At 39.2% G+C, this 16,161-nt stretch overlaps 1 protein-coding gene across 1 annotated transcript; it reads right to left on the reverse strand.

The window, feature by feature from the left end:
• Positions 1 to 116: 116 nt before the first annotated feature.
• On the reverse strand, positions 117 to 16,071 carry MTERF3 (mitochondrial transcription termination factor 3). The gene is made up of 8 exons (XM_053939322.1): positions 15,980 to 16,071; positions 15,179 to 15,532; positions 12,682 to 12,834; positions 11,510 to 11,699; positions 8,374 to 8,521; positions 7,092 to 7,163; positions 4,206 to 4,367; positions 117 to 1,874 (listed from the first exon to the last, which is right to left on the reverse strand). Exons 2-8 carry the CDS (start codon positions 15,507 to 15,509, stop codon positions 1,680 to 1,682), a joined length of 1,251 nt encoding a protein of 416 aa, XP_053795297.1. The 5' UTR covers positions 15,510 to 15,532; positions 15,980 to 16,071; the 3' UTR covers positions 117 to 1,679.
• Positions 16,072 to 16,161: the final 90 nt, after the last annotated feature.

The following is a 16,161-nucleotide window of genomic DNA, read 5'->3' on the forward strand; positions in this document are numbered from 1 at the left end:
TGGTAATACATAGTAATAAGGCTAGTGGAGCAAATCTGCAAAGTTAACTCCAACATTAGGAACCCACACACTTTCTATTAACATTTTCACTGTAAACATTATTTTTTACAAGACGGTTTGAAGATTACAGTTTTTTATTAGCATTTAATACAGTCAAAAATCCAAGTAAGCATATTGGACTTTGGAGACTATTATTTAACAGGAGGAAATGGGGGAAAGTGCTTAATCAGCACATTTCAGCCACGGTGAAATTTGTTATGCATCTCCACCAAGAACAGTCTATTTAACAGACTATTTCAAGCAATCTTTCCAGGCCAATGGAACAGGAAACATGAGAAAAAAGACAAAAGAGATCATCTCAGATATATATTACAGACAATGAATGTGGTTTTTCAATGTGTTTCAAGCACTTGTTTTTCAAATTCTTAATTTGGATGAATAAGAATTTATCCAAAGTCATAATCCAGAGATCACTACTATTCTCATTCTTTAAATCTCTTTAATCTTACTTTATTTCCCACCTATTAGTAGAATTCAGCCTTTTGGATTTTATTCTGCTGTGTGCATAAAAATTGCTATTTTTAGCTTCAACAATGAGGTTTTAAAACATTGAGGCTCTTTCATTACATAAGCTTAAATCCAAATTAAAAGAGCTGGATTTCAGACTTCATGAACTGTTTTTAATGAAGGAATGGAAGCTTCTAAACAACATTTAGGCAGCTTTTTCGTTTTTCCCAAATACAATGAGAAGCATTTGATAATTTCATACTAACGTGCTTTGTTTAAAGTATTTTCAATACTTCCATGATGCCCAATGTCAGCTGCATTTACTTCAGCTTTTACAACTGACCAGCTCTATCACCTTCATATATATTACAGCCTCTTTTCATATGGTTACATGTGTATTAAAGCCACACAAATTTCATTAGTATGGAAGGGAAAAAAACTGAACACAGGGAAGAGAAAAGTAACTAAAATAAAGTTCTTCTAGATTTCAGGGACAATAAGAGCTTTATTTTCTTTTTATAATTTCCATAAATTCCATTTGATGGGTTTTTTTTTTTTTTGACATTTCTAACCAGCTTTTAGGATACAAATTTCAGCAGCCAGCTTCACAAGGAAACACCTTTGTAACCTATTGAAAGAATGCCTTTCTGTATGAGGTGCTTCACATATTAATGGTGTGATTCTTTCTACCATACAAAGAAAATAATAACATTATTATTAGCTCAAGCAGGTAAACACAACACTACTTCACCACCACACTACCTTGCTATTCTTATTTTTGGAGAAGAGGGTGAAAGGAGAACATAGCAGAAGGGAAGACAGGGAATAAGTCACTAGCCAGTTTTCCAATCTCCCAAAATTTTGCCATTATCAAAAGAAAAAATGAAGAATTTGAATTTACCTTTTTGTTAATGTGCTGCATCATCCACTTTCAATTAAGTTAGTGATTAATTAAAAGACTTGCATTAGCAATCAACATATTGGCTCAATCCTTCTGAAATAATTTTTAAGTTACTGTAAGTATTAATGTAAGCCTTTAAATCCTACACACTTCATAAAAAATGACTTCTTAAACCAGTAATTAAAAAGTTAGGAGACCTTAAAGGGAAGTAGTTTTACAAAGTATGTTTATTTTGAAACTTAATTCTATAATTTTTTACATGTGTTACTAATCAAAGTGTTTTTAAGAAATTTTCAAAGTCCTGCATAGATGCTTTGGCAATCTCTGTACAAAACACCTCATCAGGCAAGGATACCAGCTGATCCAGGGAGATGTAGCTGGGTTGTGCTGGGTCATACTGGGCTCTTCCCAAGAATGCAAGAAACATATGCCTCTCTCTGATTCGTAATAGCTTTGAGTTGAAAACCTAAGAAAGAAAAAAGGGAAGAATTCTTTAGCTTGTCTAAATTTCAGACCCTGAGGCATCGAAAATAAGAGCCTTTTTTAGACAAACTGAAGATCTAGGAAGCAAACAAATAATATGCTTATTTTAATTTAATTTATGTCAAACACCAGGTAGGTTACATTTACATATAAATTATGTAAACTCTAAAATACTTCAATACAATATGCTGACATACACAACAAAAAACTGGGAGTGATACAAAACCCCTAATGTGCTTGAGAATTGTTTCAATACAAGAACAATATTACTTTGGTGTAATCACAGCCAAGAAAGTGGAGATATTCAGTAACAGGGAGCACCTTCCCTGTAGCATCACAGACAGACTCACATGACACTGTTACAAGGAAGAAATGAAGAGGTGACCACATGGCATAATGCAAACAACAAACTGGCACAGTGGCAAGGGCAAAGGTGAGTGGATGTGACTCCTGTCATCATAACATGGCCAAAAGGCACAGTGGTGGTTCAAAACAACCATTTGTCTTCTACTGTATATCAATGCCTACCTTTGAAGATACCTGCCACAAAAACAAAACAAAACAAAAACAAAACAAAACAAAAAAAAAAACAAAAAAAAAAAAAAAAAAAAAAAAAAAAAAAAAAAACCAAAAAAAAAGTCTAGACAGTCAAAGATGAGAACAATGGTAGGGGAAACACAAAAGAAATCAGCAGAACATTTAAAAAGAGAGGGAAGTGGGGAAGATGAGATGCACAGTTAAGTTGTAAAAGCAAAGATGTAAGTTCATTCCTGAGAAGTAAAACTGAATAGAAAGAGATGCTGATAGAGGAGATAATGATGAAAATATGAATGCTACAGGAAGCAGAGATTTTACTAAAAAAGAGACTCCATTGAAAGAAGTAGAGCTTCATGAGGATGCAAACTAATTTGAACAAGGAGGGAAAAACAAAACTACTGTTCCTCCTCTGCCTTCCTTGAATTTTAAGAGGCAGTCAAAATACAGGAGAAAGTAAAAACACTTAACTACCACTTATGGAGATAGCTGACAGAATGGTTACAAGAGCAACTGTAACATCAGAGAGAATTTAACAAAAAAAAAAAAAAACACCTGTATACTTCCTATTTTCAACATTACTGTCAATCAGGATAAAAGTGAGTACAGATGGAGATAAATATGCATTTGTGAAGGCACAAGTTAAAGGCCCAACCATATATAGACCGATGTGCACTACCAGTATCCTGGAATTCACAGTTGGAGGGTGAAAGGGAAGAACAGGAAAGAGAAGGAAAGACTGTGCCAAGAACAAGGAACAGAGGAAATTCTCCACTTACCCTACCAAACAAAGAGAAGAAAAATAGTGAGGTCAACCACCATAAAGCCAACAATAAGACAACTGAGAAGAAGTGAGCAAACTTGCAAGTCACTTACAGATAAAGGAGGACAAAGTGACACAGATGAGCATTAAGAGCAAGCATCCTTGTTAAGTAAAGACAGATTAAAAGCAAGATAATAAAAATCCTGAGTAGTTTTATTTCCCCGTGCAATTTTGGCTTTCTAGCCACTTAGATTCTCTACTAGACTTGCTTTAGAAAGAAAATTTTACTGCAATTCAGAAGCTGTAATTTCTGCTTTCATTTTTACCTTGTAAGAAGATATGCATGTAGGCATTGAATGAAGTGACTAACACTTTCAGCTTTTAATTTGTGAGGAAAGAGCAGTAATGAGGAGGTAGGAAAAAACCCCAAAACAGTAATCAAGAAATTAATCTATGTTCAATCCCATGGTATTTTAGCAATTACTGCAGCAATAAGAAGACCAATGATAATCTGATTTTCTAATGGACATAACTTCTCTTACCTTTACACTGTATTTTCAGATCCTAAAATTTCTAAAGTTTATTTTTTAAGTAGACAAACCTGAAAGAAATGCTCATATTTATATATATAATGTCATCTAATGAACAGATCTTCTGCATAATCTGTCTTCTCTTGTGTATCTTAGGTAAGATTTCAAGACAAGCAAATCCCTAAGGAGGCAGTAATCTCTCTTGCATGAACACAGAAGAGATGAGCATGACTACCTCTGTTGAAAACCTTAAATATCACAAGACTGGGGCAGTGATGTCACATGTGCTAAGGGAAAATAAGCAGCAGTTCCATATGGAAATCTTCAATAGTTTCTGGATTGCTAATAAAAGTTATCCCAATTACAGTAAAAGCCACAGGCTAGCTAAGAATACACTTATGTTCTGTATATAAGCTCCACCTTCGGCACATTAGTGAAGTGGCTGTGACAAAAGCACCTACAATTTATTCCCAGATTAAGAGCTCACCTGAGGAAAGCGAGTAAGCATGTGGTGGGGAATGCCCATTATGTTGTGTAAGTAGTCAAATGTCTGTTTGAGTCTCTTTTTACTTGCAGTTAAAATCTTGGGAGTTTTACACACTATCTGTTGAATTTCATTACGTTGAAAACCAAGTTCAATTTGACAAACCTGAAAAAGAGCACAATTTTATCTTTGCAAGTTAGCTACAGAAAACTTAGCTTATTTTAATGTGACACTGAAATAAACTAATGCAACATTCTTTTATCCTTTTTCACACAGCAACAAGAATGCAAACCACAAAAATATCTGCCACTTCAGTTCTTCTCAAGTCAGACAATGCAAATTATTTATTCTTCTAGATTAAAGTGTAATTTGTTTATAGACTATCCCCAAAATAAAGATAACATCTGTGAATGTTATGTATTTTCCAGTTTGTCTGAGATATGAACAAAAAACCCACATCACCATATGTATGGCAGTTAAAAGCATAAAAATTCTCCACTAAGAATCCTTTATCATTTTCAATACCAAGCCGTCAAGAGACTTTCTTCCTGTGGAGCTGTTGAGCTCTGTAAAACACAGCAATCAAACAGCTAGTGCCTACTTTTGCTAATGGATCCAAGTTACATTTTTATAATAGAGAGTATAATTTCTGTAGTCGTCAACTTAAGACTGCTGAACCTAAAAGAGATGTGTAGAATGTGTAGTGTATTCGATTTATTCTACAGTTCAATAAAGTCTAAAGTAAGATGTCTTTTTCAGAGACTGCCTTGACTTCAATTATGATTTCCCAAAAGGAAAACAAAACACATTTTTTCAATAAAGTCATGAGCACTCCTCCCAAAGTGCAGAATGACAAGCAATTCATTGAGTTGTTGAGAAAGAATTCAGCATACAAGAGTGTCTGTTAACTCAGTCATTTCTTCTATCCTCCAGTGACACTTACAAGCAGCTTGTTTTCAGTCATGAAGTGGGTGTGCTTGCCAGTTAACATAACCAGACTTTTGTATCAAACGAAGGTACTTCAATTGGCAAGAAGGTGGTGGTTTTGTTTGCCCAATTTGATGTGCCAAGACTGCAGCTCTTTTCCAGAACTGCTTGTCAAATACGAAGAGAAGGGCTTAGAATGTGGGTTTTGAACTTACCTTAGGACTTCCAAATGATTATAGGGAACTGTTTCTAGAGGCAACTATAATCAGGTCTTTCAACTCCTCATTTTAGGTTTTCTGCTTTATAAATACTTGTGCACCACCCAAAATACCAATCAACTAAGACAGCATTCAAGTATGAAAATAAGTGTTAGCACATGAGTGGTATCTTCCATGGACCTGAGTTGGCAGGCCTAACTTTCCTGCATCAGGATACACAACTGGCATTAAGAATCCATGTTAAATCACTGCAGATATAAAGCTGGGCCCACTGTAGAGGTAATTGTGGCAAAAATCTTGAGCTTTTATCTTCTACTCTGTGACATGGAACAGCTCCCTCGACATGATCAGTGAGCTCAAGTGTAGGTTGCTTGGACTGCACTCAGTCTGACAGCAAACGTGTTTAATATTCAATAACTCTCTAGGCCACACATGCTAACATCCTTACTGTGTAAGCCTCAGCAACACTCAAAGAAGTATGTATTATTCCCACAACAGGCAGTGGTAATGAAAGCTTTGACAGGTTTTACCCTGTGAATGAATCTCTAGTTGTGCTTGATTAAACCCTCAGAGGATGGACTTCAGCACATTTAGTCCATGATTGGTTATCTTACAACAACCAAGATCAGCTACTGTACTTGTTCCTAAATAACAGTCCGTTCAGAATGAGGGATACAACCTGAGCACTTCTGAACTGCTGGTACGTGATTTCACTTTCCAAGTACTGTCCTCCCACCACCAGTTTAGGACATACAGGTCTGAACACAGACTCTGAATCCAACCTCCTGAAAAGCTTGAGCTTTTAAGAATTAGAAGATTCCAACAGTGAGGACCTAATAATCCTTCCTTCCTTTCCCTCTCTCACACATTTTAAAAATAGAGGTGCTATGTTGTATTTCTTGGTAGATAAACAAGATAGTCACATAGAACTAAAGATCTTAAAAACACATTCATTATAATAATGGCTCCCTAGCCTGTGGAAACAATGTGTGTTAAAAAGAAAGCACTATTAATTAGAACAGTCTGCTACTTTCCAGTCTCCTCCCTTACCACACACACATTTCAGATTGCAAGATTTCTAGTGTTTAATAGTTTCAGAACAGTGAGTCTGTCTGAAAATTATACGTTTTGATTTATACTTATTTGTTATAGGATAATGGAATTTCACAAATTGTTACACTACATCATGCTGTTTGGCCTCGATGGCTTTACAGCACAGTAATTAAAGCAATACAGTTACATTTTCAAAAGGGAAAGGAATCCCCATGGGTTTGAAGTTATTTACCCAATATGTGTTAATAATGACCATCTGCTATCAGACAATAGGTGTCAAATGCACATTTTGGCAGGCTAGTTACCTGCCAGGAGAAAAATAATCAACTGCACATTTTTTGCTCCTAAATACTCACAGACAATCCAAGTTAGCAAAAAAACATAATAATTAAGGGGCAGGGGGGAAAGACTGATTTTTCTATTCATTAAAAAATGGGTAAAAATGTATGTCATCATATAGCAACTTTTGGCAGGAAGGCCATCAGAGTAGAAGACAGAATAAGGTAACACTCCATGCATTGAATAAGCTTGCACACTATAGAGGAAAATACATTGTTTAACAGTTATTTTATATCACCACTAAAATGATTTCATTAAATTCTTTCTGTGCACAATCCCCTATAGGAATTTTATCTTCTGACAACTCTTAAACTATACTTAATACACTTTTAATATCTATTAATAAACTCACCTGAAGATTTTCTTTTACAGGCTCTATTTTGCCAGTCAGTAGCCTTGGAAGACGAATTACGAGATCCTTAGTCTATAATCAGAAAAACCACATAAATTAAAGAGTTTTACTGAAGGCTTCTTTACTTATCTGTGAAAGAAAGACCCTATATAAACTATTTTTTACATTTAATTTTGTATTTCATTTTATCTCTAGACCAAAGATAAATTTGCATGAAACAGCAGTATGTTAAGATGCAAAACATTGCTCAAATATGTTCTTTTGGAAAACAAAAAAAATAATAAAACTGTAAAGCAGACAGGAAGAGGGAGCAAAAGCACACATCAAAAGGAGAAAGTATGCTCAAGTGCCCAATTTCTCTCAGCCCTGAAGTTGTTTCTTCCCATCTTTTTAGAAAAAGTTAACAACACACTACCCAATGGAGGCTATAAAAGGATTTTTCATTGGCAGTGGAGCTCACTTCTGAATCTGATTAGACAACAGTGTAAAAGCACAAGAAATTACTCCACATTCCCTGAAGCGTCTGATTACTTCTAATCCATCCTGAGTACAAGGTGGTGACTAAACCTTTTTCCGAGGAGATGTCTCACCTCAAATATGGAAAGGCCAGCAACAGGGCACTGTAGCAGCTATGACTGTTCAGATAATAGAAGAATCCCAGATTCCACTTGGAATTTGGCATTCATTGCAATCCCCACCTACTGCTGGACACAACTAACACTGCCCGCTTACTCCAGGCAAGTCTAGTTACTACCTGCCCTGAAGATCCCAAAGCATGGTGCTGAATACCCCACTATGCACATAATGTGGTATGCACCCATGAGCAAACACAGAGGTCACTCTTGGTGAGCTGAGCATATGATCTGGCATTTATCTTGATAAGATATTCACAGATTAGACTATTTTTAAAATTATTTCAGTATGTCACAGTATCTTAAAGAGATGAAGAGCACCAAATAGTTTTCCACAAGTTTAAGGAGTTGCTTGCTGGTCCAGTAATTAATTCAGTCCTCAGACCCTCCTGAAAGAATAGAACTGGGCATACACATGCTTATTTGATAATAATCTGTAGCAGATCATCTTCAGAAACTGTACTTCAGGTCCTCTGAATCTTAGGTGTCCATATCACTTCCATAGACAGCTAAAACCATGTTACCCTCCTGTAACCCTCTAGTGGCATTACTGATGACAACACAATGTTTGCTGATAACCTCCAAACACTTGGAGTATTCATATTGCAAGACCTTACTACTGTCACTAACAAAATATCTAAAGTCTTTACCTTTTTTACACTGAGACCAAGTTCATTTTTGAAGAAACCCAGTCTGTTATCCAGTCTTTCCACTGAAAACAATAGCAAATATGGAGCTCTTGACACCATCTGAGCAATTTCTGACTTACCAAATTTTTTTGATTTTAGGTAAGCCACTCTAGAAAGAGAACAAAAACAAAATAAAATCCAGTGATGAAAATTATATTGCCTCCATTTATTCAGTGATCACTTAAATTCCTCAGTGGTATCTTATACATGGACAGATGTTCTAGCATTAACATGCAACCCTGCCAAAAATAATTAGAGTGAAATCTGCAGTTATCGTAAAAGCAAAATACCCTCCCTTCCAATTAATTAGAAGTAAAATAAACCTCAGAGCAGAATGTCAATACTGAAGACAGATTTTAATTCCTTCCAGCTGTACTTAAGCAGATACCTATGTTAACCTAGAGTTAACTACCAGTCTGTCTCCTAGATTGCAAACAAATTAATAGGGTAGGGACAAGAAGATATATACAGCCTTTTGCTATTTTAATGAATTCCATTTCTACTGCTGAAAGAATGGAGTACTACACCTCATACATTCCCGTTTTGCCAATAGCATTGGAGAAGAAATATCATATAATGATGCTGTGTGTAGAGATACTGTCGAAAAAGACATTTCTGCATCAGCTGAAGTTGCGTTTGCCACAAATAGGTCCCTATTTTCAGTCACTGGTCTAACAAGTGAGTAACAAACATCTGGTTGTCAGAAAGCAAGAGGAGTTGACTAAAGTTTTGATATTTAACAGAGCTTGCTTGCTTTCTTTCTTTCCAAGTCAAAGCTTTTTCCAAACTGTTGATTTCAGTGAAAGTGAAATGCTATTTCAAGAACCCCTTGCAGTAGATGATTACCACAGCTCTCAGAAAAAAAGGCTTGAAGAGGGGAAATACAGCACACAAAGCAAAGACGCACAACTAACCCACATACTACCATATACTAAACAACTAAACTACAATTTGGAGACACTTCCTCTGGTTATAGGTGAAAGTAATTGCATTATGAGAAGTATTTGCAGTCAGATCAACTTAGAGCATACAAGAATTGGTTTATCTGGTAGTAATTAAGATACTAAATGAGTTGCAGAATATTCTGCAGAAACAGATATTCAGCAAAAATTGGGCTTTCTGCTAAACCATGTCTCGTGGAGAGAAAGAAAATAAAATTACCTTCCAGTCACTACAACTTCCCTCTTTCCACAAATCCTCAGAAATTAAATTATTAGAAGCCAAAAACTCCCAGATGGAAGATATAAAAACAAGCTCTAGAGGACCAATTCCTAAATGAGCAGGCACCCCAACACAGAAGGTAGCAGCACCCTAGGCTCCAGACAATAACAATGGAACTGGCACAGCTTCCAAGCATCTCAGAAACAGCTAAATGAACAGATTAAAAATAAAATCTTTTGGCTGTCCTGACTCCACTACTTTTCTGTTAACAACTCATTAAGAGTCACACTTGAAGCATTTCTTCCTGGAAAGGCAAGAAACCTAAAAGAGGGATGGCAAGATTGTAGTAACCTGACTGTAGAAACTAGAATATTAAAGGAACACAACTATTCAACATGGCCAAAGTTTGAGATACATCTGTGAGTGCTGGCACCGAGGTTAGCCCTCGTTCCACTACAGGGCTCAGCAGTTCTATGTAGCATGTTAACAGTTTTAAGTCATCATTAACACCAGAATAAAACAAAGCATCTGGTGCAGCTGCAGTACAGAGACTGATTTGCAACTGTCAAAATTGTTAGGAATTATGGAATGTTTTGACTTTTACAGTGTTTATCTGAAGTCAAATGCCAAACCTATTGAAATTTGTGTTTTGTTTCCTGGCAACATGGAATCCATAGCAATAAAACATTCCAGAGTGATGTAACCAATACCACGTCCATCTGCACCGAACTGTTTATGCAAAGGTGATACTCAGCTTTCAAAAGACAGCTATTTGAGACACATTCACTTCACAGCCTTTATAGCACACTTACTTACTTTAAAGCTTGCAGGAAATCATTCACCAGTATCAAACATACAGAAGAATCATACTGCAGAAAATTAAGAAGAAATCCGATTGCTTTGTTTAGCCCCTACTTCACTAACCAGCCAGTGCCACAGGCACTGAAAATAAAATCTGACTTCATGGAAGAGTTAGGATATTTATCACAGAAAACCCCCAAACCTCTCTTCAGAAGAGCATAAGCAGTCTGATTTCTAGACTCAAAACTACTGCTGGAAAATGACACAGGGTATTTTTTTGGATATTGTTTCTGAAAGGCCACTTATTGATCAAAAGATTAGAAGAACAGAGGGGAAAGAAGTTAGGTCTATGTTATACAAGAGTCTACTCATGTGCCTGTTTCTAAATATCTGTACTTTCAGATTTCTGTTTCAGATAGAAATGCTACTACATGCAAGAGCTAAGGCGACAGACTTTTTCTCTGGAGTACTGGGAAGTTTTGAGTTCATTAAACATGCACATACATACACACGAATTGTTCTGAAAGAAAAATATTGAATTAGGAATAATATTATAAATTAAAGTTCATTTTAAGGGTTGAAGAACAATTTAGGGCCATACAAGTGTGAACGAACACACACACACAAATTAATTTGCTGTAGTGTTGTGTTGAGGTTCAGCTGGACAACAGAAAAGAAGTCACCAAAACCTCCTGCTGCTATTAGATGTCAACACAGAAGAGATCTAGTCTGCTTCTTTGACTGCAGAATTCATGAGGTTTCAAATTGTGACTGAAGAGTTTAATGTTGTTCTACAAATTTATTTAAAGCCTCAGGGATGCCATTTTGGAAAGAAAGATGACACGAGTAAAGCAAGTGGCCTAAGGTGGCAAGCTGCTTCCTTTGTGGCAGAGAGACAGGGATGGGCAGTAAAATTTGTTACTAGACAGTTTTCAGGTAGATGAAGGTGTTGACTTATGATACCATCACATGTTATTGCTAACAGATGGGGAGGCACAAGAATACAGAGCTAGGGGATGAGTAGAGAAATGAGGCAGCAGGCAGCACAGGTTCCTTCAGACAAGGTTAAGCCAACCAGGAAACCAGATCTTCAAGCCAAAGGGCTTAACACCCTGCTACTATTTGAAAGGCTTACCTGGTTTCTAAAGATTCCAGATCTTCACCAAGGATGTATGGATTTTTGGTCAGGAATGGTCCCAGTTGATTGTCTTCTATACCCACATCCTTAAGAAACAGAAGTATTTTTTTTACATCTTTTTCGAAGTCCAAGGTCAGTAAGAGCTGACCTGCCTTTTGACGTTTCTCCACTTGGGATAAGTCAACTCCTACAACAAACAAAATCAGAAGTTGTTTTAATTAAACACAGACCTTGCTTTCTGTAAATGTTTCCCAAAGGCATGCTGGAATTTATAGGACTACTCAATGTTTTGCACTGATTTTGCATACTTTAATTACTCAACACAGCAAGGCTACACCACCTTGTATATTGTGGAAAGACTCCAGATAAAATAAGCAGTCATTTTAGAAGCTTTTGCTGAGTTTATTTTTTGAAGAAAGACATTTGCAGTGAATCCTGCATGGGCCACATTTAGAGACCTGCTCTTGTTTCAAGTATGTGTGCATGAAATTCCCAAATCTGTTATAAAAGGGGAGATGACAATTTTGCAGTGAAGTGACTTTGTATACTGACTCACACATGACCATTTCTTACCACATGGGGACAGATTCCGCCTCTCAAATATTAATGTCTCCAACCTCTTTCTAGTCTTCCTTGCACGTTTGAGAAACAAGGTAGTGAGAAAGCTGGAACTTTCGTATCTCTGTAGTCAGTGTTTTTTGATGAGAAGGAAGGTTCTCATCAATCCCTTCCCTTTTGCCTCTCCAGTGTGCTGTGCCTCACTCCTAAGATTATGCATAGCAACCATCCTCTTTCCTTCCTTCCAAGGATGGAGAGCTGCACATTGTTTTGCAGCAAATTAAAGCATCCTTAACCAGCCCAAAAGAAGAAAGACCAATTAAGTTAAACAGTGATCCCCACCTCGTGAAGCTGTGGGAGATGCTTCCTTCTAACATCCACAGCACTAAGGGACTAACACCAGCCAGCTTTGTTTTCCAGTAGTATGTCATTGCTAGTGACACAGTCCCCTCTTTTTATCCATTTACCCTGGATAACATTCTGCAGCTTTTTACCATTGGTCACTGTTCCCATTTTCAAGTCTACAAGGTAACCAGTAAGAGCAAAGCAGAAATTACAGGATCTCCAAAGCTCCTGCCACAGGCAGAGCACACAAACAAAATCACACATACCTAGGTGGACAAGTTTTGCAAGGGTTTCTGAGTGATCAACATAATCTCGGAGCGTGGAAGACTGAATGGGGAGAAGCGGTTCTGCAATGATCTGTACAGCTTCTTCCTCAGAAATCACTTCCAAAGCAGCTGAAGGTGGGATGTCATCCCAGTCTGAGAAACAAATATAGAAGACCCAAATGCATTTTGTGAAAGACAAAGCTGCTGCCACCAAACGCTATACAGATCTCTTAAAATCCTTTCAAAATGCAGGAACACTGTGCCATGTGATAAACAGCCAAACTAATATTTGAAAACATAAAAACATAGACTCTGCTCCCAGTTTTTGCCTCTGTTCCATCTCCTTATCACTGCCCATCAACTTTTACTCATATGGCCAAATCTGAGAGTAGCACCCAGCAAGCCAGCCTTCAGTCCGCTGCCTAGACCACTGCAGACAACAGATCATATCACTCCCTGGAAAAGGATCGTCTTTCATGTCTTCACAAATGCATTCTTGCCTGATCACAGCCAGATAAAAGGCTACTGCAAAGATTATTCTTCATAACCTGACCAGCTCACTATTTTGTGACTGTCCTGAATATGATGCCTGAAATGCAGCTGTTTTAGCTTTTAATGTATTTCATAGCCAACTCCAGCCAAGCTATTATGTCTTATCCATTACAGAAAGGCAGCTGACTGCCACTATCTCTAATAGCAAAAGGAATAACTTCCTACTCACTAAGGTTTCAAAGGGAACACCATTATGCTTGTTTCCCCTTAAGTGTTCCAAGTCACAGAACACAGTGTATTTAAACAACAAATTCTCTAAACAGATCTATTTTTCCATTGATAGGAGCTCACAGCAGCAAGATTAAGATTGCTGTTTGCAGGCTAGCTGCTAGCATCCACATCAATCATCAGTTTAATTACTGATCAGATGCCCTGACTATAAACTCTTCAGGAAGGGGATTTTTGGTGCTCTATACCTTTGTATAATGGATTCTGAGAGACCAGGGTAATACTCTTCCAAGTCAAGAAACAAAGGCACACCAGAAGTCTACTACTAGTGATTAGTAGTAACTCTACTACTACTTTAGTAGTAACTCTACTACTACTAAGTAATTAGGATGTGCCTAATGCTCCAGGAAGAGTTGCACAGACTAGCTTGATAGCTGTTGAAGGTCTTGTCTTTTTCTCATAGTGTCAGAAACAAAAGCACAGTCAGATGTTCTCAGCAACATTTACACATTGAACAGGAACTCTCTAGGAATATCAAGTGGTTTTATTCAACTTGCTGAGGACCAAACCAATACACATTAAAGTCCATTCCAGACGCATGCATGTCTTTTATTGCCACTTTAAGGTCCTTACACTTCCTATTGGGAATCATACTTCTAGTTACCAAAACCCCCCAGAATTATCAATTATGTTTATTCCATTACATAGACTGACAACTGGGCGAAATGCTACACACGCACACGTTCTCCAGCCAGTCTGCCGGCAGATAAAAATCTGGCATGTGGATAAACTGCATTGCAGGTGCAGCCACATACCAGCTGGCTGACCCATCACTTTGGTGCAGCACTGTTTCAACTAAGCACATAGATCTCTGTTGCAGGTCTGAGCCACCCCAAATAATAAGCTCCGTATAATCCAGGCTAGCTGGGCTCAAAGCAGAATCTGAACATACAAGGCTGCTTAGTAACTCAGAGCAAGTTCCCTCAACATACCCAAAGTAATTTAAAAGGACGGAAATATCATAATCCTTGTTTAGATGTAAAAGTAGGGGAAAAAAGTGAGTAAATTTCCTCAGGGTAACAACACCAAGGCGCCGCTGTATTTATCTCCTTTCGTGTCCTGTCCTCAGCAGACAGTTGGGCGAGCATTTCTCAGCAGAGCAGCGCTAAAGGAGGCTTCACACCACTGCCTCCTGTTGGTCCTCCTTGATCCCTTAAACGGCCGTGGAGCGTGAGCTGCTTCAGGCGTGCAATCCCCCAGCCTTGCTCAAAATAAAAACAAAACCAAAAAAACCAAACACCACCCCCCCGCAAAAAAAAAAAAAAAAAAAAAAACCCACAACCAAACCAACAAAAAAAAAAAAAAAAAAAAACAAAAAAAAAAACCCCACAAACAAACAAACAAAAACCCTCACAGAAACAAACACCAAAAAAAACCCCAAACCAGAATCTTTTCGTTTGTACTACCACATCTGTGAGGGAAAGGCAAACGCTCAGCAGATGCAGGTAGGGTTATGAAAATTCCTTTAAACAGCAGCTCCAGACCTACATTTCTACCCAAATATACTTTCATCTCACTTTAAAGATATTCTTTGCATGCTACATCAACCGTAACTATTTGAACTAACTATGCAGATAATCAGAAGTGAAAGTCAGGAACTCCAGATACGTATTTTAGGCAAACAGGGCAAAGGAGAACCCAGCTGGGGTTAAACCGCAGCATACTGAAAACATAATTTGAGGATTCGGGAGAAATGGTATCCCTTAAAGCCTCTTACCTTCGTCCAGTATTTTTGCATTCAGATCAGGTAATATTTCTGTTTGTGCTTGTTCCTGTTGTACTGAAGGCAAGTTACTTTCGGGAGAAGAGAAGGATCCATCCTTGGCGCTGTCGGGCGGGGAACAGCTTCCTACAGACACCTGCCTGTATGCCGGCAGTCTGCCCAGAACAGCCTCCCTTCCAGCGGGCAGCACGGCCACACGGGCAAACTCACGGCAGGCCCGTGCGGGGCAGCCGCCACTCCGCAGCCTCCGAGGAAGCTCAGCAGCACGGGCCGTGCTCAGCAGGCAACCCCAGCGGGAGACGTGCCGAGCCCACACAGCCATCATCCACCTCAGCACAGCGGAGCATCCTACAGGCAAAAAAAGGCTGCAGAGTGACACAGGCGCTGCCTGCCTCGCCTCAGAGCCGGCAGCGTGAATCGCCGGGCGTTACAGCAACCCCTCTACAAAGCACCACCTAGCTGCCTTAAGGCTTTAAACGCGCGACAAACGGAGGAGCCGGGTCTGAGGCCACCGCCCGCCGCCCTCTAGGACAGCCGTTCCCTTGGGAGCACGGGGGAAACCCAGCCAGGACCTAAACCCTCCCAGGGGGACGGGGCCCTCTGCGTAAAGCCGCCACCACACACTCTCCACAGGGCGGGAAGGCTGAGTCGGGCCGCGCCCGCCGCCCTCCCCTCGCAGGGCTCCCCACGCCGGCGGCCGCTGCGTGCAGCCTGCGGGAGAAGGGGCAGTGCAGCCTGCAGGAGAAGGGGCAGTACTGCCCGGCCCGGGAACAGCGGGACCCACCCGCGCCTCACCTGCGTCGCACGGCGCGGCACGGCCCGGCCCGGCCCACGTGTGCGCCCCGCTCTCCGGGCCGGCCCGGACGAGACCACTCTGGAGGAAACGGGGGGGGAGCAGGCAGCAGTGTCCTTCTCTCCGGGTGTTCTAAAGGGGCGATGTGGCCCCGCCCCCCCCCCTCCCGGGCTCCGTTGCTCTC

Source organism: Vidua chalybeata, chromosome 1 (genome assembly GCF_026979565.1).
Source record: "Vidua chalybeata isolate OUT-0048 chromosome 1, bVidCha1 merged haplotype, whole genome shotgun sequence".
Classification (NCBI taxonomy): Eukaryota; Metazoa; Chordata; class Aves; order Passeriformes; family Viduidae; genus Vidua; species Vidua chalybeata.